The sequence below is a fragment of the Ammospiza caudacuta genome, chromosome 3, assembly GCF_027887145.1.
Source record: "Ammospiza caudacuta isolate bAmmCau1 chromosome 3, bAmmCau1.pri, whole genome shotgun sequence".
NCBI lineage: Eukaryota > Metazoa > Chordata > Aves > Passeriformes > Passerellidae > Ammospiza > Ammospiza caudacuta.
Window position 1 is genome coordinate 81,702,290 of NC_080595.1, and position 23,285 is coordinate 81,725,574.

At 37.7% G+C, this 23,285-nt stretch overlaps 1 protein-coding gene across 2 annotated transcripts in view; it reads right to left on the bottom strand.

Moving 5' to 3' along the window:
- Positions 1-23,285, bottom strand: part of GREB1 (growth regulating estrogen receptor binding 1) — a 55,934-nt gene that overhangs the window by 16,358 nt on the left and 16,291 nt on the right. The window contains exons 7-21 of one of the 2 annotated variants that reach the window (XM_058801853.1): positions 22,766-22,888; positions 21,772-21,909; positions 21,419-21,604; positions 20,527-20,877; positions 19,700-19,828; positions 18,016-18,141; positions 17,367-17,564; positions 17,096-17,276; positions 15,415-15,607; positions 14,692-14,828; positions 13,388-13,727; positions 11,742-11,857; positions 10,830-11,029; positions 8,948-9,035; positions 6,981-7,563 (exon numbers count right to left, since the gene is read on the bottom strand). In XM_058801853.1, the coding sequence (XP_058657836.1) occupies positions 6,981-7,563; positions 8,948-9,035; positions 10,830-11,029; positions 11,742-11,857; positions 13,388-13,727; positions 14,692-14,828; positions 15,415-15,607; positions 17,096-17,276; positions 17,367-17,564; positions 18,016-18,141; positions 19,700-19,828; positions 20,527-20,877; positions 21,419-21,604; positions 21,772-21,909; positions 22,766-22,888 (3,089 nt within the window). Of the gene's footprint in view, positions 1-6,980; positions 7,564-8,945; positions 9,036-10,829; positions 11,030-11,741; positions 11,858-13,387; positions 13,728-14,691; positions 14,829-15,414; positions 15,608-17,095; positions 17,277-17,366; positions 17,565-18,015; positions 18,142-19,699; positions 19,829-20,526; positions 20,878-21,418; positions 21,605-21,771; positions 21,910-22,765; positions 22,889-23,285 lie in introns of both variants that reach the window. The other variant, XM_058801852.1, reaches the window with a different exon arrangement.

Consider the following 23,285-nt stretch of genomic DNA (forward strand, 5'->3'; position numbering starts at 1 on the left):
ATAAATTAGAAAAAAAAAAAAGTAAAATTTTGCTTTTCATCATGTTAGTTTTCCATATATCTGGAAATTGCAGCTGTGGTGAAACTGAATGTTAATAATCAGGACTTGGATATCTTTGTTATTTGTATATTCCTTGGCATAAATGAAGAGCATAATGTTCAACAGTTTTATTCTCTCTGTGCAGGACCTTAGCTGGAAAACACATTTTATATCAGAGGTCTAATTACAGGCCCAGAGACAAGAATTTTCTCTCCTGATGTTATAGGTTCTACACAGGCAATGAACATTTAAAAATCACATAGGCTCATAAAATGTACAAAGAACCCTCGAATTACAAGATAACTAAAGAATTATCCCAAGCCTTTCATTTCTATATGATTCACCAGTACACTGCCTGCTACTGAATTCAGTCACTCTCCTGAGGAGTAAAAGTGGCAACACATCCCTGGGAGAGCTCCTGCTGGCCATTTCCACTCCTGAAGGACATGGTATGTGCAAAAAATGTCCTGTTTTCATGCTGAAAATACAATATTTCCTTTCCAATCTTTTAAAATTATCGTTTAAAAGTCCATTTTAAAATTATCTTAAAATACAACTTTCTCCTTTCTTTTTCACCCCATCAACACAGTGTATAAATTTTCCCTTCACTACATCAAGAGTATTGCTGAAAGGTTTAAGCCACAGCCAGTGATTTATTCAGTGGGTTGTTCTGTCTTTCGCAGGTAGTTTGCTGGTGATAGCATCAAGTAAATAAGGCCATATCCAAGCAGGCCCCTTTAAAAACCATGATGTTGTGTGTGAGCAGGATGTACAGGGGAGGTTAGCACATGGATCAGTTACAACACATTGGACAGCAAATGTCTGATTTCACAAAGGGGCATCAGATTTTGGATTAGGTCTATATTACTACTGAATTGAAAACCCAGCTTCACTTCCATTACTGCTAGGACATGTCAGAAGCATAGGGTGTTGGAATTGCTAAACAGAGTATTTAAGTTACTGTTTTCCATCTATGACAAGAAAAATTTTCATTTTCTCTCAACACTTGAGGAAGGGAGGCTTTAAATTCAAAGCAAGAGACATTTGCTCATTATCTGTTTCTCCTATCAGACTGCAGTTTGAACAGTTGCTTGCACAGGGTGGATAAGGGTCTCATTATCCCTATTCTCTGTTGAGAATCAGATGTCAGCACACAACTCTGTCATCCTGGAGTAACACAGAAAAAAGAGTAACTTCAAGTAGAGGAAATGACAGCATGGACTATAGTCAGCCCATGGACCAGATGTTTCTAACTCCCAGTTTTGTTTTTTATCTAAACTCCATTGAAACTGATGAGAATTTTTTACTCTGACCCTGGAACAAACTTGGAAGCAATGGCTACTCATTGAGGAGCTAAAACAAAACCATCTTATTTTCCCACATCTGAGGCAAACAAAGAAAATACTTTCATTTGTTTTCCTCATGTCTGAGATTACCTTTTTATTCTGTTATGAACATACTCTTTTAAAGTGCCTCTAATCATCTTTTCATTAAACACAGGGTAGCCTGACATATTAAGTTTCCAAATTTCAAACAAGAGATCATTTATCAAAACCACACCTGTCTCCTTGATATTAGATATCTATATAAAAATTAATTCTTAATCTGTTTGAAGTATATACTTAGAATTGTCAACAGAACAACATGTTGAAAGCCTTACTTTTTCTTTTTGGTATGCATTAAAAAAGTTCTATCAAACTCATGTATTTCAGAATGTGTGTGGGAGTGATGAGGCTATTGCTGTGTGGTGCTGAGATGAAAAGCATTAGTCACCAGGCTCAAGGGTACACAAACTGTAGGGTCACGACTCAAAAATGCTGGAAACCACAGGATGACAAGTGCTACACCGCTAATCTAATACATGCACTTAGGCCACTGCATGCATTAGATCTTACCCAATCTCTATCTGTCACATTAAAAGTTTCCAATTCAGTACTGTGAGTTTTATGAACTGCTAGATATGAGCAATGCTGTGTGTAAAAAGCTGTTGAGAGCTTTCAGAAATATCTCCATGTTATTAGAATGTTTCCCTGCAGAGACTGGGCTGAGCACATGCAGCATTCATATTTGGACTCCATTCACTAGCACATTTGCCTGCATTTACTGCTCCAGAAATGAACTGGTGAAAGAGAGAACACCTTTTTCAGGTCATTTTGAGATTTTCAAAAAGAAAATGAGAAATTAATGACATCTCATTTACAATCAGCATTTACTCCAGAAGGGAAGAATCTTGAACAAGTGAACTTGTAACATCCCGAGATAGCTAAATGCACCTCTAAAACTAATTGTACTGTTTTATATGCGTACCATCTCCAGGCAAAATGGAATAGCACAGAGACTTTTTCTTTGTTTGAAAATAAAATGTGAAAATAAACTGAATAACAATCGGAAAACACAACTTCTTCATCTCCCCATCTTGCCCCATCTGTCACTACCCCTTTTTCCAAGAGTTTGTGCACTGTAAGAAGCTACCAAGAGATCCTGCAAGCAAGGTATGCACACCTTTGAAGCATAATGCTCTGCATAAGGGGATCCTGCCCATCCCCTATCTCCTAACTGCAATAAACAGGAGATCTGAAAAGAAAATTTAAAGTGGATACCTGATTGGTCTGCAGCTTTACATGGCTTTGGGAAAGTCAAGCACAATGCTGTGCTGATCCCAACTAGTGACTCTGGGCTAAGCATGATATATTAGTAATGTCAAGAACTGGTAAGGAAGCACTCTGAGCAAGATGTTTTTCCCCATATCCTGTCTTTGCTCTGGATACCAAAGTTGCAAACAGATTAAAAGACTGAAGGAACCTAGAACTGGGGTGTATTTTTACAATTTCTGAAACAAAATGTACATGAGAGGGGCCACTATGACAAACAGCTCTGCTTTCCAGAAAAAAGGTTCCTCAAACATGTGGCAGTGCTCAGTGTTTTGTTAGATAAGGCACTTGGGGGGCAATATGCCCAAATAATGGAAGTATTACTCAATTGGTTCCTGTCTATCTGAGTTTGGAAGACATAAGTCTGAAGAATCAGACTTGGAAGAAGAAAATCCCAGAAGACTAAGAAATGAAAATCTCAAATCTTTTGAAAACTGATGATAACTAGGGAATTTGGGGCCTGATGAGATTTAGGGGGTTTGTTTCTATTTTCATCCTTAATGTCATGGATTATTTAGTCCTTAAAATACTAAGAATATGTTTACTCTGAAGCTCTTCATTTATGAGGAAGAGGAAGGAATATGAATTCAAATTTTTTCCTAAAGAAAATTTGACATATATATGAAGGTCTAGTTTTTATATGAAAGACATATATTACCAAAGAGAAGGGGAAAACTCTCCAAAGTTTTTGACCACTGAACTCTGCTTGCCATAGATATCAAGCATAGGGTGCAAACCAACCAAAAATCTGAGAGAGAGCATTCCAGTGAGATAAACTGCATGTGTCCCTCCATGCATCCAGAGAATTACATTCAAAAGTGGTGTTGTAGAACATGCAACAGTAATGAGCTTCCTTTTTTAACTTGTTCCAGATGCTGGACACCAGGACCACTAGAAGTATTTTATTATTCTTACATGTTGGTATAAAGCATCATCTGATTTCAGGCCTCACATTTGGAGAAATATGGCAAAAGGGGAAATAATTCCATAAGGGGAAGTTCTCTATTCTAATTTCCAGGAAAGACGGTTCTTCACATACCATGACAGTGGTTTTCAAACTGAGGCCTGTGAATCAATGATGATTTGCAGAAAACATGCTGATGATCCACAGACAGTTGGTCAAATGTTGATGGCTCTTCTCCATGTTTCCAAATGCTACATTCTTCTAAAATACAGCTAATAATAGATATATTAAATATTTCCCTAATATTTTTCTTATATAAGCTGAATGGTGTATACGTTCATTGTAATGAGTTTTTAATAAAGTTAGAGTAATAAAATGGGCAGTAGTTTTCTTCTTCAGGAAGTGTCTTAAGACATGCTTGCTCCATTCCCTGGATGTGGTGCCACAGGACTGAGTTGTGCTCACCAGCAGCTTCCACGCTTCAGGAAAATGCCAGTTCTAAATTGTAAAATCCAGTTAAAAACTGAACATACAAAACCCTGATTTGCAGTTTGGGGAACTTTAAGATGAATTTTCTGAGGAAAAAATACTTGAGGGAATTTAGAACTCCATATAGGCATTTGCATGGGAGTACCAGGGAACAGACGTTGAGCCGTAGATACGATATGTATTGCTCATGGTGATGTATATTGAATTATACTCACTAACCAATGGCTTCACTTTGATCATATGAGCTAATTACAGATAAATTAGTCCATACCTATCCAGTTTTTACTGCATTTCCTAAAGCCTATTGTAAAAATAAGACATTTCTTGCCTTCTAATGTACATAACTGTCCTTGTAAAAATCTGACAAGTCTTCCAGCAAAATATTTTGACCAGCACATAGGGTAAAATATCTCCATGAGAGAAGGGTGAGTATATTTTGTTTCTAATTTCCCTGACAGTGAGAACTGTCATTTTGATTCTCTAATGTTTTCTTGCTCTGTTGATTTAGCATTTTTCATTTTAATCAGAAAATTGCTTCCTGATTTAAATTTTAGTAAAGGAATTACTGCCTTATAAAGAAAACAAGTAATTACTAATTTTTGGGAAGATACTACTCTGGAAATCTTATACTTTGGCTGAGATGTTATCAACATTTAGATATGAGCTGTCTAATAATTGTTTTCATTTCTGCCTATACCTCTCGATGGAGTAAGTATTAAGTCCACGTGAAATGTTAATATTATCAAAAAAAAAGAATAAAACCTTCTTCAGGAAGGAAAATTATTTCTTTTCAAAAGAGAAAGGCAATTCTAATTACTGCATATTTTATTGCTACTATTCCCTTCAAAAACACTGCATTGTTATACCTTAAATTAACCCACATACATTTAAAGCAGTTTGTTTGGTTTACGGGTGTTTTAAGTACTTTGGGAGGTTAAAATAGTAAAGGTAGAAAAGTTGCTGGATTTTTCCATGAAGATAGAAATAAATTAAGAGATTTCCATCGAATAATAAGTAAAAAATTCTATTAAATTAATATATAATGCTACATTTTTTTATTTAGGAAGAAGATATGATACTCCTGATTTGATGAGTATGAATTTGAGAGAAGATATGATATACTCCTGATTTGATGAGCATGAATTTGTTCTGTGTGAAACAGGTATATTCTTCAGAAAGAACTGAGGAATATAAAATGAATAAACATATAAAAAGCATCCTTTAGGAAATAAGCCAACTGTAGGACCCCATACAACACTAGGAAATAACCTGCATTGTGAAGACAGCTGAAAAAGAGATGGAGTTTCAAGTAAAAGAATTGTTACCAAGGCTGAAATTCACAGCTGTACAGAGGTGAGCAAGATCCTATTCCATACTTGGAAAAAAAACCAGAGAGATTTGATAGTGAAAAGTGGGCTGACAAATAAACAAGCTATCTGTTTGATAACAGTTAGTTAAATTGCAAATATCAGGTGTGTGAACTATCAAAGCCTTCTCACCATGTGTAGTATGCTGTCAGAAGTCTCTGAATGACTCTTTTGAGATTCACAATTTACATTTGGGACTCAAATACCAAGAAAAAAATTTCTTATTGGTTAATCTGAATGTTTAGGATGGCTTTCAGAATCATATCTTTATGGGGTTTGATGTGAATGCAATATAAAATTCTAACAGAAGTTAGAGCCTGTCCTTTTGTTACAGCCTGTCATTTTGGGTTTTTTTGGGGATGAAAATGAACATCTCTCTCCACATTGTATTCATTTTTATGCTACAGCTGATATGAAATTCAGTTTCTTGATCACTTAACACCTCAATATTTGGCAAACACAAACTATTTAGATCAAAGGAATGGACAGTGAAAAACTGATCCTCAGTTTCTGGAATCCTTTGTGACTCAGAGTAACATCTGTGAGAATTCCCAATATGAAGAGTTCATTTATGCTCCTTCTGCCCCATATATTTGCATATACAATGGAAAACAATAATGTTACAAATAGCAATATGGAGTTGCTTTTTGCCATGGATGGGCATAGAAGAGTGTATCATGTGGCAATCTAATTCAGTAACTGTCTTTGGATTAGTTCTTTGGATTGATGTTACAGTAACTGGAAACACCTTTGTCTTGGTTTGCATTTATCCTGTTTGACTGTGAGGTTGACAGGAAATGCATCTGCTCTCAGCAGGCACAGTGCCTCTTCCTATCTTGTTGCTTCATACTGCAGTAAAACATGAGGCACAATTCTACCTTTAGCCTGTAACGTGCACTTAACTAGGAGATACCTTGCTCAGAAATAAGTGCTAAACATTCCTGGAGAATTTACACAAGAATTAACTTCTTAGAACTAGATCCATTTTCACACATATTTTCAAAGTAATGTAAAAAAACTCCCGGGTAAGCTACTCATCTTTTAAATATGGCTCTGCTACTTTGAACTGGCCTTCTTGCATGTATTATTTATAACAGCTTCTATTTCTGTCTGCTGTGCAAAGGAAACAAAATAATTTCATTACAAACTCAGCTGCTTTCACATTGAAAGCATAAGAAAGTGGCTTTGTCAAGATCTTTGATCTTTATTTAAAACATAAATGCATATGCAACTTTAACAACTGAAATTATACATGAAATCTATCTTTCGAGCAAACTGTCTTTAAAACATTTTAATGGAGAGAGACTGACAAAGTGAATATTGCTGCAGCGTCTCTGTATTGAAACTCAGACTAACAGTAAAGCAAGGAAGATAGTTTTTATTAGAAGGGATTAAGAAATAAAATATAAGTAATTCACTCTCCACAAAAAACCCCACCCCTGCAAGTATGAATAATAATGACTAAATATTTTTTCTGAGATTATGATAAACAAAATGAATCAGTGATAATACCTTTTTCTTTTTACACACCTGTGGTGGCCCACTCAGCAGCAGTCTCCTTGGGTGGAAGGTGTCCATTCTGCCCTCATTTCTGTTGTTGTAGTCCATGTGGATTGGCTTGGGAACCGTCCACTGGCGGTAGTACAGGGACTGCTCCGTGCACGTCATCATCTTGCTCATAAGGGGACGGAAAGAACTTGCCCACATAACAGAATGGTAAGGCAAGAGGGAAGAGGATTTGGGAAGTCCACTGCTGTCTGTAGAAGTAATAATGTCATAAACCAGTTTGGGCAGGAAAACTATGGGAGGCTGTTTAGATGCCTTGGTCATGGAGCACTGAGACGTCTGTAGGATGAAGGAGTTATGAGTAGGTGCAGAGGAGGAAGAAGAGGAGGAGAAAGGTGGGGAGGATGATGAGGTGATGGAGACTTGGGTACTTTTTATGTTTTGTTTCATATCCAGTTGTTCAGTTACTGGTGGCAAGTGTTTGCTGATTGTTGTTTGTGCCCCCTTGTCTACTTTTTGCTTCTGCCTTTCATAGTTATTTGTAGTTTCTTCAGTGCTGTTACTTAGGGCTTGGGGAGGGGATGACTCAGTGCAAAATGCTGTAATTAAAAGAAAAATTGTATTTCAACACAGTGCAACTATCTCTTCTAGTCAATGCCACAGTTAAACAAAACACAACAAATAATCCTCTTGATACATTGTCCAGCAAACATGGCTCCTCCTCTTGATTTGACCTTCCTCGTACAGGAAGCCATAATGGGACAAGTTTGTAGTATTTGTTTCAAAGCAGAAAGTGGCTTTTAAAGTCCTGAAGTTCATAGGAAAGATGTCAGTGATTGCTCTGTCCTCTATTTCCCTCATACACTTCTTGCTGAAGGTGCTCACCTGATACTTTATTCACTCAAGACAAATACAAAATTACTAAAACCATTGTTTAAATGCATTGAAGGAAGTAAGTATTTCCAGGCTATTACCCCACCACACTACAGAAATGTCTACTCAGACTGACATCTAAAAACAGTCCTCTGAGTCAGCTCTGCTCTGACACCCATGTCTGGGTCACTGCAGCACTTAGGCTGATCTAATGAAACCTGGCAGCCCTCAAGCACCTGGTGCTACAGAATGCTTTAGTGCATTCACAGAGCTCTGGGTCAGCTCAGAGAACATACTGAATTCATGGATATTGGCTGGGAATATGTGATGTAGATACACCCTGCAGGTAACTGTGCATTTTCTGAAAGCTATATATTTTTACGCTATATATATTTTAACTATTAAGATTTCTTGAAAGTTTAACACATGTTAAATGGTTCTGAGCATCTTTAATGCTTAGTGAAAGAGGGCATGCAAATATGTCACAGTCTTTAAAGTAGACAGAGAACTGCTTGTGGAATCAGTCTACACAAGGTATAAGAAATATCTACCTAAGGCTGAACATAGATTAAACCAGATTTCCCCTCATGGTGAAAACAATCATGCTGGTTCTCAAAAACCCCCACATTTTGAACAAACAAAAGTCAGTAGAAAGAAGAATGCTGATTTCAAGAAATGCTATCCTCTGTCTATTAATCTGAAGTAGTCAGTAATAGCCATTAGCAACAAACACAAAAGTGTCACCAGCACTGTGAATGGCTGCAAGTAACACCAGTGCGACATCCCTCAAAATACCAGTATCCAGGAGCACAGAAAATAGTGAAATAAAAATATTTCTTTGACCACAGATGTACTGAGGGCACAGAGCTATGGGCAGACCACATGGAAGCACCTAGTTTGAGCACCCCATGGCATGTTAATTTTTCAAGAAAGAAAAGATCCTATTTTCTATATTTCAGAAGTCTAATCCCTATATTTTCTAGTCATCTTAAGTGATCCCATTAAAATAGGCTTGATCAAAACCTTAGTGATTTATGCCTTATACTATTTATCAAATAAATAAGCCAAGGTCTCTTTTATGTCCTAAATTTAACATAGATGATCTTATGGTCTTACTGGAAGCTTTTGAAGAGAGAGATGAAGATGCAGAGTCATGGGAACATGATCTTTCTCTTTTCATAGGACTTCTTTTTTCTGAAGTAGAACCTGTTTCATGAATGATAGTAAGGGAAAACAAAATCAAAATATAATTTAGGTAAGCCTCTAAGTGACAGCTATATTGTCAAAGTAAGGAGAAGTACAGAAGGGTTTGTGTGGGATTTGGCCTCATCCTGACACTGTTTCCAATATGGAGAGTATCTGTTCCCACCACAGAATATCGGATCAGCCTATGGTCTAATTTACCTGTGCTGAGCTGCAACAGCTTCACAAAAATCAGTGCTGCAACCAGGAGCTGGTAATATCTAGGCCTGTCTCAACCATGGTTTCTCTTCCAACCCATGTCTTACATTCCCAACTAATCCAGTGTCAGGAAAAGCAGCAGGCAACAAGCTCTATTTTATCAGTATGTTATGAAATTACCTCCTACCCCACACAGCTTTATGGCCAGATTATATCTCAGTTTTCAGAGATGAAAATCCTCAGGTGGATGGCCATCATTCACTTGAGATTCCTAGCTGAGGCTCCTAAGTTAAAATGCTTGTTTCTGTACAGTATTAACGTGATAAACTGAGATAAGCACTGCCATCAGCAAACTTAGACTGTAAGCCTATCTCACATGTTCTGAGTTGGACTCTGGATGATCACACCATACTTCATGGACCAGGAGACCACAGGAGCCCTTTTGACTCAGATCACATACAATCTCAGCATACTTCAACTAAATGGACAGAACTGCTCATTGCAAGGAGTACCCATCACATCTGAAGCAGGCATCTCTTGAACACAGTTTGAGTATGACCTCAGGCATTTCATTCCTCTATGAAGAGTCCATATTGGATTAAAGAAAGTATTTTTGTTTAGCTTGTTCTGCTGTCATTTTCAGTGAGTAAGAACTTCGTAGGTGAACTTGGAAGGTAATTGGGTTTCTTCCTCCTCATAGTATAGAAAAAGAAATGAAGGCAAGTTGTTTGAGATTTAAAATACTTTACAGGGATAAAAATCCTTTGTTTTCCATAGGCACCATAGATAGTAAAGAAAAGTGTAAAGAACTAATAAAAAACTGATAATGTCCATCAATTATAACTCAAACAATGCAGAAAGTAATTGTTCCTGGGTAAATTATTGTTGGGTTTTGCATATTTGTATGTGCTCAATTGGTTTCTTAAGAAATTATGAATTCACGAACTCTACACTGTTCATTTGATTTCATGGGCATTTTCAAGGAGAACTCAGAAGTTTCTATGTTGAGATATATTTTCCATCCATACTATTTAACCCCTTACAAGGTAGGGACTACTCAGCTGTTTCCTTGAAAGGAATCTTTATCACTGACATCATTGTAAGGATAGGTTCAGTAGCACCAGGAACAGTTTAGTTGGAGCTGCCAGTGAGGGGAGGGATGCAGTCACTGCTGCTGCTTCTCAGACAGCAAATCTCACTCTTCCCTGCTGGGGAGGGAGATGCAGAGGGTCCTGGAACAGTGAGTGTCACCTGAACAGTGAGTGTCACCTGAACAGTGAGGGTCACCTGAACAGTGAGTGTCACCTGGTGCTCGTACTCGAGCTCCACTTGGTGGCTGTCAGAACACATAGGGCAAAGGAGGAACACAGAAGGGAGCCAGAAAACAGAGAGAGAAACAGATACAGCAGTAGAACTGCAAGAAGTTAAAATGCATCAGCAGCAGGTGAGGAAACAGAGGTTCAATGAGATGAAACAAAACTAAGGAGCAGAGCTCACTCAGTAAGACTAAAGTGAGAAAACCTCACCCATAAATTGCTGCTTTTGATAATCATTTTCACTCATTTTACAGCTCATTTTATTACCAGTAATAAAAAATACCTTCTGTTGCTATTTCTTCATCTTCATTGTCAGTACTGCTTAGTTTCTCTGGGTCACTTTCTAACACATCATTCACAACTGGTTTCTCTGTGTGAATTTCTGAGCTCACAAAGTATGCTGCCAAACCAAGTTCTTGCTCCAGGCTTGTCCGTACCAAGGAAGATGAATTTATTAAACGTAGGTCACAGTATCTCAGTGATCTGGAGAGAAACAGGAGGAGCTACTATGAAAACTCACCGTAATCTACTGCCTTATCTCTTTGAGAAACACAGCCAAAGGGAAAATTTTTCACAATTAGCTTCAATGAGGGATGAGATAGAACACGGTATTTTGTGCTTAATAAGTTTACCACTGTGATGCATACACTTTTCTTTCTCTTAACCCAATTACACAACTTGATTTACTGCACTGAACATTAGCATCAGCATAAGAATAATCATTTGGATTCTAAACCTAACACACACAGAATAGGACTCAGTTGAACATACGAAAGCATTTAGTGCCCCAGGGCATCCTGTCTCTCTTCCAGCTGCCATTCCAGAAGGCACTCCACACATCCTGGGGCACACATACAACCATCATCAGCAGATTTCTCAGCTACCCTAAAGAAACCTAAGCAGCTATACTTAAGCAGCTATACTTATTTTTTTTAACATACCCATTCTCTCCTCTAAACTGGGATAACTTTTATAATATTTTTGAAGCTATTTATGTCTTTGTATAAACAGAAGTTTATTATCAATAACATGGAGTTTGCATTTATGATACAAAAACTGCCCCAAAAATGGCAAAGAAACACCTTGACACTGAAATCTGTTCTCCTCTCACACAAGTAATCACACAGTTAATCTTTAGCTATTTGATAAGCAATGGATAAAACACTGCCACTGAAAAAAGAGTGGATCTTCTTACCGTGGCAAAGACTCCCCTTGTGGATCCATCCCACTAAAAATCAATATGCAAGGCAAACCTTCCAGTTCCAAATAGGTCTGTGGCCTCCAATCTACATCCTCAATTTTCTGCCAGATCTGTACAAGGTAGAGAAACCCTGTTGGACATATCTATATGTTGGACTTATCTGTAACTATATAAGAAGTTTATATATACATATATTTGAGATATATCTATATCAAATAAAAAGACAGTAAGACATACTTTATCATCCATTATAATAACCCACTTGTGCAGTGGAAGAGAAGCCACAATGCAGAGCCCAATTCCAAATAGAAAGCTCTCACAGCTTCTAGAGCATTATAGGCAGCAGTCTGCCTGCTGTTAGTCTGAGCACATTGGGACAGTATGTTCCAGCCTGCAGAGATAGCACTGAGACCAGGGCATATGGCAAATATGGCACAATGGAGAGTGAAGCTGAGCTGGAGTTTTGGGGAAGAGAATACAGAGGCTTCTCTAGGCAGATAATATATGGATGTCTGAGTCCAAGGAAGAAAATAAGCTAGAAATGAGAGTTTTCCACCTTAGAGGAACAGGAGAAAGTTGGAAGTGTTCAACACACACCACTGTCCCTATTTACAACCCTCTGGAGTCTCCCACTCTCCCCTAAAGCTATCAGTTTTCCTGGTAACTTTATGAGAAATCTGACATGTCCATATATTGTTTGACTGCTCAGGCTCAGGCTGTATTGCTTTACTCACCAGTCAGTCCTTTCTGCTGTGAGACTGATCTACAGATAAGGAGCATCTATGGTGTGAGCAACAGTACAACAACTCACCTCTGACATGTGCTTATGTTCCCCTCTATACATGTCAGAGAACATAATCAGGATGTGACTCAGAACTAATTCTGATTTTTCAGGGTAAGTGGTGTCTAATTAATAGCAGAATGAGATCAGCATTAGGCTCTGGATCTCAAATGACTTAATATAATGTATTGGATCAAACAGAGTAAACAGTATAACATATAGATATTACAACATTCTAGAGGAAATACATTTTTGCCTTGGAGATCAGAAGATGGTAATTTTATGAAGAGCAAAGGACACTTTTTTTAAACAGATGACCCACAATTCTGGATTTAAAGGATATAAATTAATCCATAAACCAAAACATGATTCAGAAAGCATAAAATCCCAAACTGTGAACACCAGGCTGCTCTAGGATCCATGATCAAGCAAATTGGTCTTTCAGTCCCCTGCTGGTGACAAGAATAATTTAACTATCAACTAGTCACTGATTAAAACCTTTTTGCACTGTGATGTTTTTGTGAGAAAATTCAGCTAAAACTGAACATTTTATTTGGCTTTTTATAGTCCCTTTCTCATAGTCCCTTTAGATAAAAGCATTTCAGCTGTTTCTGAGGGTTGCTACTGGAAGTCAAGTGCTAACTGTATTAGTTAATATTTCACTGAGCATTAACCACAGGCAGGACAGGAGAGGTGTCACAGAGAGTATGTGTAAAAGGTAAAAGTCATGCTCCTCATTGCAGTTTTTGGTTTTACTTTAGGACTGCACACTTCAGTTCATGGCTATAACTGTCACCAGTAAAGTCTCCCCACCTACCCATCTAAGGAACCTTCCAGCACATGCCATTCTGCAATTTACCTTCAATTGTTCCACAAAGTGCTTCCCAATGGTGATTCCAGAATTAGGATTTCCCAGGATTATTTCAAAGTTATCTTCAAGGGCTAGTCTTTCCCTTACATTATACAGACGTTCATATGCCACTGCAGCCAGAGGGACACATGGAATTCTCAACACGACCATGAGGCCGTGGCCACTAGGACATTGCCTTGAAGAGTTTATTAGATTTTGGGTGATTTCCAGAGTTTCAACTGAGGTGTAATTCTTCATCTGAGAAAGACCACACACTGCCATCATAGCTGCAGAGTAGTGTTGGATGAGGACAAAAGTCCTTATCACTGCACTGTGTAATCTGGGGAACCTGAAATAAATGGTGAATTAAAGAGTATTAAAGGGTGATGTGAAAAAACTTACAAAATATAGTAAACTCAGGATTTTCTCCTGTAATGAATCCTTTGTATCGACTATACAACAGAATCTCATCAATTGCAGTTGTAGAGTATTTGCAAGGCACCATTTCACAATCAGAACTGATGTTGTCTCATCATTTCTCCTCATAAAAGTTTACAAAGCAAGTAGTCCAGTAAAGTTACATCACTTTAGTTTATCCATACCTTACTGTTATTACAAAATTTATCACACAATATTAGCGGAGGAACTCAGTAATAGCATCAAACAAAATTACATTTTCTTATCAATAAGAATAGTATTCTTCATTGTGTGCCATTCTTAAGGGGCAGAGAAAGATTGGGTGTTTCTCTTGTTTTATTACTGAAGCCCTGAACCAATTTACTCTTGTGTTCAAGAGGACTGAATATATGTAGGCAGCAATGGCTTGCTCAGAATTGTGACTATGGCTTGCTGTGAAGATTTTATTTCTGATTTATGTGTACCTGCCATGGTGATATATCTAACTTCTCTTTGTGTTCCAAGTGCAGTGTACTCAAAATCAAAATCAGCCAGGGCCAGCAAGTGATAATATTGGACAAAAGTAATAACACATTTAAAATTATGTGGTGATACAATGGTAGATTATTACAATATAAAGGAGTTACAGGTCACAACAAGAACACATTGTAAATTGGGTTAAGCAGTGTGCATGCTCATAGTAAGAGACAGCCTCCACTGATGACACTGCAGGCCCAGTATATACTAAATACATAGGAGAAAATTAGAGCAGGTGAAACGTCTTGCATATGTAAATGATCTGTAAGACAGAGAGAAGTAAAATAAATAAATAAATAAAATGGTCTTCTAGCTAATAACTCAAGGCCATAAAAAGGACTTCCTAAGTTTCCCATGTTAAGCAAAGGAGGGCCCCATACCTCTTTCCCAAAGCCATGACCATTGCTTCAAAAGAGCTGTCATACCGGAGCAGTGGAATGCTATGTCCAGAGAGGGTGGACTCAATGAACTCTGACAGTCCAAAGTATTTCTTGTTTTCATGGTATAAATCTACACCCTAGAGCAAATGAAGCAATAAAAATACAAGGATAAAGTCTAGAAATAATTAATTTATGAGTGATTAACCATTGGTATCTTGATATACTTACAATCACATTCTCTAATAAACATACATCTACTCAGACATATTAAAACAAGAAGAGAAAGAAACAGAACTAGCCATTTTGAGACGATGAAAATTTGACCCAATTTTTCCTCATTTCTTTCTCTCTCCCCATAAATCCAAACACACAGACAGACCAGGTATATAGACTAAATATGCACATATATGAATAAAATCCATGTATGTACATATATTTATGCAGCAATGCACTAGAGACAGAACTGAAGATTATTTCCATTTATGTAGCTCAAAAATATTTAGCAGAGCTACTAAAGTTTATGGAAAATACAAAAGGAATAAAGAAAAAGAAAGCTAGAAAGGATAAAAAAGGAAAAATGAACTTGCCACAGACTGAACAGGATGTCATGCAAACTTCACTCTTGTTTACAAAAATCTTGGGGACTTCACTGTTTTATTAAGTACATAAATGGAAAATAAATCATGAAAAGCTCAGAAAAGCACCTCAAAGCATCCATCTTACATTGCTGTATGAAGAAGGCCAGTGGATCTCATTGTAAGGGCTGATATGAGTGTGCTGTGTCTGCAGCGCGTAGGGGAAGGAAGTCACATGGAGGGTCACAATATTTGGTGCCTCTTTCACCTCCCTGCAGTTCAACAGTCTATCAACAAGTCCCGTCGACAGCTCTGTTTGAGGATAAAGACTATGCATAGCACTGCAAAAAAAGAAACCCAAAACTCTCCAAAGTGATCAGCAAAAGGCAATATTTGTGTCTGTGTAATAGCTTAAACCCGGATGTGAAATCAAAGTTACAGGAATTTAGGACTCTTCTTTGACCCTGAAATTGTTGCAGAGAAGAAAATGCAAATTATTTCACTGCAAGTAAAAATTTTGGTGAGTCTGATAAGCTCTCTAACTAGCAAATTACCAATCCCTTGCAGCTACCAGAATATGAGAGATAAAGTAGGAAAGGAAACTAACGTGGCAGTTACCAATAGACACATAGTCCTGTAGTAACTCTGGTCAGATTGTTAGTGCTGCCCTTAACAAAGGATAATTCTAACCTACAAAATCAAGATAGAAAAGTACAGATGATAAGTCAGTATGATAGAACAAGAGAAAAAATGAATAGTTATTCTTAGAGCAAATCACAGTATCATGGAATACTGACAGTCAATTCCTTGCTCCTGAGCAAAATTTCAGTCCAAATTAATGCTATTGAATTTTTGGCATTTACCTGCCTATTTATCTTTATTAGGCAGAAAACAGAGTTGAGCAGCAACATAGGTACTTCCCTACCACTCAAGGAATATGAAATGCCTCAAAGGCTGGGACAGCTGTAAAAGTCCATGTAAGTTCCCAAGACAGGGGAGCTGAACAGGAAACCCTCAGATGCAGTTTCATTGAAAGTTATCATTGTTAACCTGCATTCACAAGTAAGATTCCAGTGTTTGGTTTCAGAAACACTACCACCATCCCAAAGTTGGAATATGTTGGTGTTTCTGGAGTTCTGAATGTTTTCCAACCTCCCCAAGAGCCTCAGAACCAGACAGCAAAAGCAGCCCCACTTGTCAGCAGGCAGGTTGTTGAGAATCTATGGAAACAGAGCTCTGTGAGGGAAGAGGGAAGCAATGAGTTACATGAGTGAGCTGATGGGAAACTTGGTAAACACTGGACAGGAACCATTCTCTTTCCCTTCAAACTCTACCTGGCATCACTAAGAATCCACAGAAGCTTTCAATTCTTACAAGTCACTGATTTTGGATAGAAAAGAACTGCAAAACTTCCAGTCAGTTAAAAACATAGGCAGCGGTGTTGGGTCACTAGTTTTCTACTCACTGGGTTGAGGTTTTGCAAATTTTACAGCCCAGAGGACAGTAACAGAGGATGAGGAGCTCTGTGTACTTTCACAGGAAGCTTCCCCCTGAACAAAGGACAAACAGCCAAAAAAATAATAACTGTGCTGAAGATAGATAAGAATGGGGTGCAAAAAAAGCTGAAATGTTCCGCTGAGGCACAATACAATAAGCAGGGTAAGACTAAATCATGAAGGACCTTAAAACATATTTATTCAATGCATGGGGAAGCAGAGTTAGCAGAAAGTTGCAAACAAATATGAAGGAAGGGATAAATCTGAAAACTAATCTTTAGAGATAATGCAGATAATAATAATTTCTCTAAAAACAAGTTACAGTTTTCTTACCTCATTAGATCCCAGTGTGCGTGATCATGGATTAGGACAAACAGTGTGTGTGGATTCTGCATAGAGTTTTGTAAAAAAATTTTGAATTTAATTTGGGCTTCTGCATCTAGTTTCATAACATACTGCTCCACTCTCTGCTTTGTAAGGTGTTCCTTTTCTAATCCAAGTTCTAATAATATACCTAAAAGAACAGAACAAGTGTCAGTATTTCTGGATATGACTACATCCAAGAATATTGTGTAAATCTAAAATAAAGCTAACTAATGAGCACCTGAGTGCCAGAGATGAAACAAAGTCTGTTGGTAAGTCACTTCGGAGGGTGGAACACAAATCAAGAAATCAATTTTCTCGAAGGAGCCCAAATCAAGATTTTGAGTACTGGAGTCAGCAATTGAGCAAATATGAGACAGCAATTTCTGAGCCACTGCTAGCTGGAATGGACGGATTTGATGTCGTTCAATCTCATAACCTGGAAAAAGGCAAAATTCTGTTTAGATATATGCCCAAAGTCTAATCTAATGTAAAATGTTAAGAGTCTGGCAAAGAATAACTTATCTACTCTTTAAAGTACTTTGCTTATTTACAGGAGTACATTTATGAAAATCTATAGAGAATATGCAAAGAAATCTTTCTGCATTTGGACGTACTGGTCCTGTAAAGTGTCTGAGACCTGAAAGTGAATTGAAACAATAGTATTCTGGTACCAAAGAAGTAAAACTTACAGCTTCAAACACTGTAACACCCAGTGGAATGAAGCAGAACATCCATCAGTGTAAATCTGAATATTCCAAGACATGAGTTGCAGTTTGCCTCAGGACCTCTCCTTTCTGGGCTCTGCCCAGAGGGATCTCACTGTGCACCCAGAACTTGGTGTCCAGTGCCCTACTCTGTTACCTCTTTAGAACATCCTCCTTACTCACTTGTACACACAGCTGTTCCAGCTCCATTCACTGCTGTTGGTTTATTCGCTGAAGCAGAAAGTGATGAAGAGATGTGCCCTTGGTTTTCTTGATAAAATTTTTCCAGCAAAAGATCAATGTCACCCTCTGTCAAAGGGAAGGGATAGTGGAATAAACATCCGTGTTAATAAGATCTGCATTTCATATTGATTTTGTTTTGTAAATCTTAAAAACTTTATATATATATATATATATATATTTGCTAGCTATCCTGCCCTTGGCTTATTGGCTGTTTTATACAGGAACCCTCTTGTTATTTTCTATTGCATCTCTTTTTACAGAGTATCACTAGTAAAATGAAAACCAGACCAGAGAATGACAAACCCTCTCTGCAGACCAGCTAGGACATTTATGGAATGTGGTAGAAAACTAACCTTAAGGCATTGATGCAAACCAGCAACAACAATGACATGAAACTGCCTTGGTTTATGTTCAGACCATGGATCCATACTGTTCATTAACAAGGATTACAAGGAAGTTGAGAAACATCTGATAAACATTTTTAAAACTCTAACATTTTTGAGAGACAGAAAGAAAAATAACTTCTAATACAGCCAAAAGAAAAACACGAGTCAATGCTGAAGCAAGCAAGGTGTATTTTATCGAAATATTGAATATCTGCAAACATACCCATTTCTATAGAGCAAGGGCCTTACTTAGAGATGAAAGCTATGCAGAGAGTACAATCTGCCTGATCCAGGCATTAGTATTTTCTCAGCAGTTGAAAAGATGTTTGAGCATGTCTGCAGTGAGCTCAGAAAGACAGGGCCTGTCCTGTGCAGAGCAGTCCAGTGAATATGGGTGGCAACTATTTTTAGGATGCTCATTTACTTGTTCTGCTACACAACAGCTAAACAATAACAACTAAACAATAATATTGCTAAACAATAGCAGCTGCAGAGAGCTCTATATCTCTCTGTGGTTCTCTGATTTTGAGAACCATGCTTTGAAGATACCAAGATAAACAATATATGACTGCAAGATGATTTAAGGAAAATGAGATTCCCTTAAGTGACCACTCAAAATATCATGACGCATTCAGAAGGGTTCTTGTGATCTATTTACTAACATGATGTGAAAGGCAAAGAAGACTGACATCTCATGAATCCTGACAAATATGCTGCATTTGCCCTAGTTGTGGTTTAACTTTCCACACAGCTTGATCTATCCCCAGATAATCCTGCCTGTTTTAATTCTCAGTACACTCACTTAACAAATGATCCAGTCTCTCTGCAATTTTCCTCTCTGTCCCAAGCATCACAATCAGGTTTTAAGTATGGTATGTTGAAGGGGCAAATCCCACCTTTCATGAAATAGCTCTTATCTATTCTGCTCTAAATGCTTAGGGTAAAAGAATTTATACATTCATATGCATATGGACTTATGTAATGTAAGGATGGATTTGCATAGCTAAGAATAATATGCTCAGCTGTTTGCTGGCCTATTTTTATGAAACCAATGGATTTTAGAAACTGACACTTTTAGGAGGAATTTCAATTCAACTATACTTTCATAACTTTATCCTGCATTTTTCATGTACTTCTAAGAGTGTCTTCCTTCTGGTAAGGAAATGAGCACAGATGTTTTCATTAATTTAAGAGTTTCAGGGATTTGGAAACATGCCGCTTTACAATTTGTTAGGTACCTGGGCAGAGTGTGCTAAAGAAGGACCCCAGAGTTTCCACCTTCCCTGTGACCAGCTGATAGTTAACTTCTTTCTGGTAGTCTGAAGGACTGAGCATGCTCTCAGACAGAACTCTTGCCTGATACTTTCCTAAAAGACAAAAAAATTTAAAAAAAAAAAGGAATTTTGAAAACTCTTCAAACTAGTTAAGAATGTTCCTCTAAGTCATAATAAAAATACTCTACAACTAAATGAATACCACACATAAAAAAATGGCAGAGATGAGTCTTTTATATCTCCAACACATGTATGCACCAGACACATGTAAAATAGATTCATATTTTACAATTCTTTGTATTTCATTCCCAGTTTGGAAAGTATTTGTTGATACAGGATATCAAAAGACCATATAATATTGGAAGGAATTTCTAATTATCTTACAATCATATTGAATCTTTGAATGGCCATTCAGATAATTTATTTAATTGTGAGCAGGTTGTTGAAGGGAATGACATTGCAAGACCATCTTTTAGAAGCTAAGGAAAGGTTCCCTGCAGCAATATCCCAGTTGCACAGAGCAGGAGAGCCATATCCACTGTGTGTGCTGTAACTCACTATTTCTTGTCTGCAGCCTTGTTGGCTGAGATGCTCTGGTGAGAAAATGGGCAACGCAGGCAGAAGGTGGCTGGGGAGAGACCCAGCTGTGCAGGGTCAGCTTGGCTTCATCAAAGCCCACTAATGGTTGGCCAAAGCTCTGCTTTGTGAGGCAGCTCACTGGAACTCCAACCAAAGCCCTCACAGCACTGAACTGCTCTGGTTTGCCACGAGATAGATCCTTGGGATATTACCTGTAATCACAATGCAGGAGTCAATGGCTCGGTTCCTACTGGCACAAATGATCACCACATAGTTTGTCTTTGTTAGCTTTCCTTCCATGAGGAGCTTAAACATTTCTGAGAGCCCTTCAGCCAGGGAGTAGCTGCACTCAATGATGTGGACACTGTCGTTGCAGGAGCTGGCTGCCAGCCCTGCCAGCCAGGGCAGCTGGGCTGAGCTCACCGGGGCGATGGGGCCGGGCAGTTGCGGGAAGGGCTGGGGAGCAGCCGGCTGGTACTGGCGGATTTCACACAGGTGCGACTCCCGCCACGAGCGCATGAATATCTGCTCCAGATCCTCAATCAACGGCACCTGGTCTGCAGCTAAAAGAAAAAATAATAATAAGAGGGAAAGATTATGAAACAATTAAACAGAACTGTTGAGTTAAAAACTTCTTTTTTTTTAAAACCATGCTTCAGATTTCTGCATGCAGGACTCTGTTGCCCTAAGTAGATGAAAAGCAAATTTTTCATTTTGAAATGCCTTTGTGATACTCAGATAAAGCTGCCCTAATTTGAACCTGAGCACCAGTAATTAGAAATATTTAAGAGGTTGAGTGCTGCCTGTCTCAGCATACTTCTAAACCACAGATTGTCTGCAAGAACAGTGAATTACAGCTCTTTTCCTTTAATTTTCATTGCTGAGGTCCCAGATGCAGAAAATAAACTTTGTATTTTTATAACTCAATCTGTCTGGCCTTCAAAACATAGTCACTTCATTTTGTTCCATAACCATGAATGAAATAGTTTAATATCATATTATCAAACACACATATTTAGTACTGTCCTGCCCTAATATTCCCCTTCTCATTTGCCTGCATGTAAAACATTCAATGTAGTCTGCCTGGATGTAGAACAATCTTACCTAGTTGAACAAGGTAGTAGACAGTCAGTAACAGCTGCATTTCCTCAGAAATAGGCTGTATTGTGGATGCACCATATTGTTCATATGCTCTAGATAAAGACTGTGAATTTCTGTAACAGGTGTACAGCAAAGGACTCACTATCACATCATTAATGTTCCCACAAAGATATGGGAAGTTTCCATGACCTACAAAATAAATGTATGTACACATCACATTAATTTTGTCATTTTTCATATGTGCAGTAAACAGTTTTAATAGTCACCCTCTTGAAATGGACAGTGTTTAGGAGTGGGATATATCTTTACATCTCTTGCAAAAAATAGAGGCCTTGTTGTGGGATTGGGGGATTTACCTTTAAAAATAACTGGTTTTGCTTTACAGATTTTCAGCAAGTTGTCAGGAACTGAGACTGGTTCTCCCGAGCCCACCATTGGAGAGGAGGCTGGTCCCGCCAAAGCAGAATGTGGTAAAGATGACAGGCTTCCTCCATCTGAGATTGTAGACAAATTATTACTGGGGTTAGGTCTGGTAAGGATTTCCTCAAAGATAAGTTATTCAGCATCATCTCATATCCACATTTGCTATCAGCATTAACTGTTTTTGTGGCTCCATCAAACAGCCCATGACCTGTTACTACAGCCCACACTATTGTGCTCAGTGTCTTGGAGGACTAATTATGTCACTGCAACACTGGACAACACATATGCATCTAAAGATTTTGAAATGTTTATAAATAAACACTTCCAGGTATGAATGCATAAATAGAGAGACCTATGTGATATTGTGTAGCTGTGACTACATGTATAGTTATGATTTGTGAGTTCTATGTGATATATTTAGTTTCACTCATTCTAAACAGTTTTTATTGCTATAAGAAGAAAGAAAAAAACATGATTAAATATTTGCTCAGGCATAACTTCTTTATGGTAATTTTAATATTAAAAATAGTACATTAAAAGAAAATATTTTGGGGAAACTGGGTTTATTTCACTGCATGTCACTCTTGTCTGTATCTAGACTTTAAAATCCAAGTGCCACAAATATTTTGACAAATAATTGAAACAATGAATGGTACTGCTATCATGGACTTGAGTTATTATACTAATTTTAATATTCCAAAGGTGTTTTGGTGTCTAAAAATGGATCCAGGCATCTGTTGGGATTTGTTAATGACTGGAACCTAAGGAGAGTTAGGCTCAGAGCCTCAAAACCAATGGAAATAAAGCATCTAGGTAAGCACAGAGAAATCTCTCATATGAATCTGCATGTGTCTTTAAAATAATGCCTCTCTCCCCCCATTATTTTCTGAATAATGAGACAAAATCATTACTTTGTGTATAGCTTACCATTTTTAATTCTGTTTGAAGCCTGTGGATTGAGCTGCAAGTTCCAGGTCTCAGTGGATGATGGAGATTCTGGTGACCAACCTTTATGGCGCTTTTTTGGAGGCCCTGAATTTGTTAATGTGCCTAAATGTTTCAGAGAAATATTAGAATAAAATATATACAGGTTTGTGCATGGTAATTCAATATTTTTTGATAAACTGAATGTATTCAATGAGTATGGTAGTACAAAAGGTCACGTCTATGAAAATAATAATTTTGTGTGGTTTATTTTACTTTGTTGTGTCCTGATTAAATTTCTTGGAAATTTCTGGAGCAGAGAACTCCTAATTATCCAGATTTTCCTTATCTTATACCATTGCTTTCTCTCTACTAAGAAAAATACATTATAAGTACAGTAAGAGACATACTAAGAATCCTTAAAAGTACTAATATTTTGAAGTCAAGACTGTGGGCATTTTGCTCCTTTTATTTCTGAACACATGACACAGTGTTACATGGAACTGAAAAGTAATATTCCCAA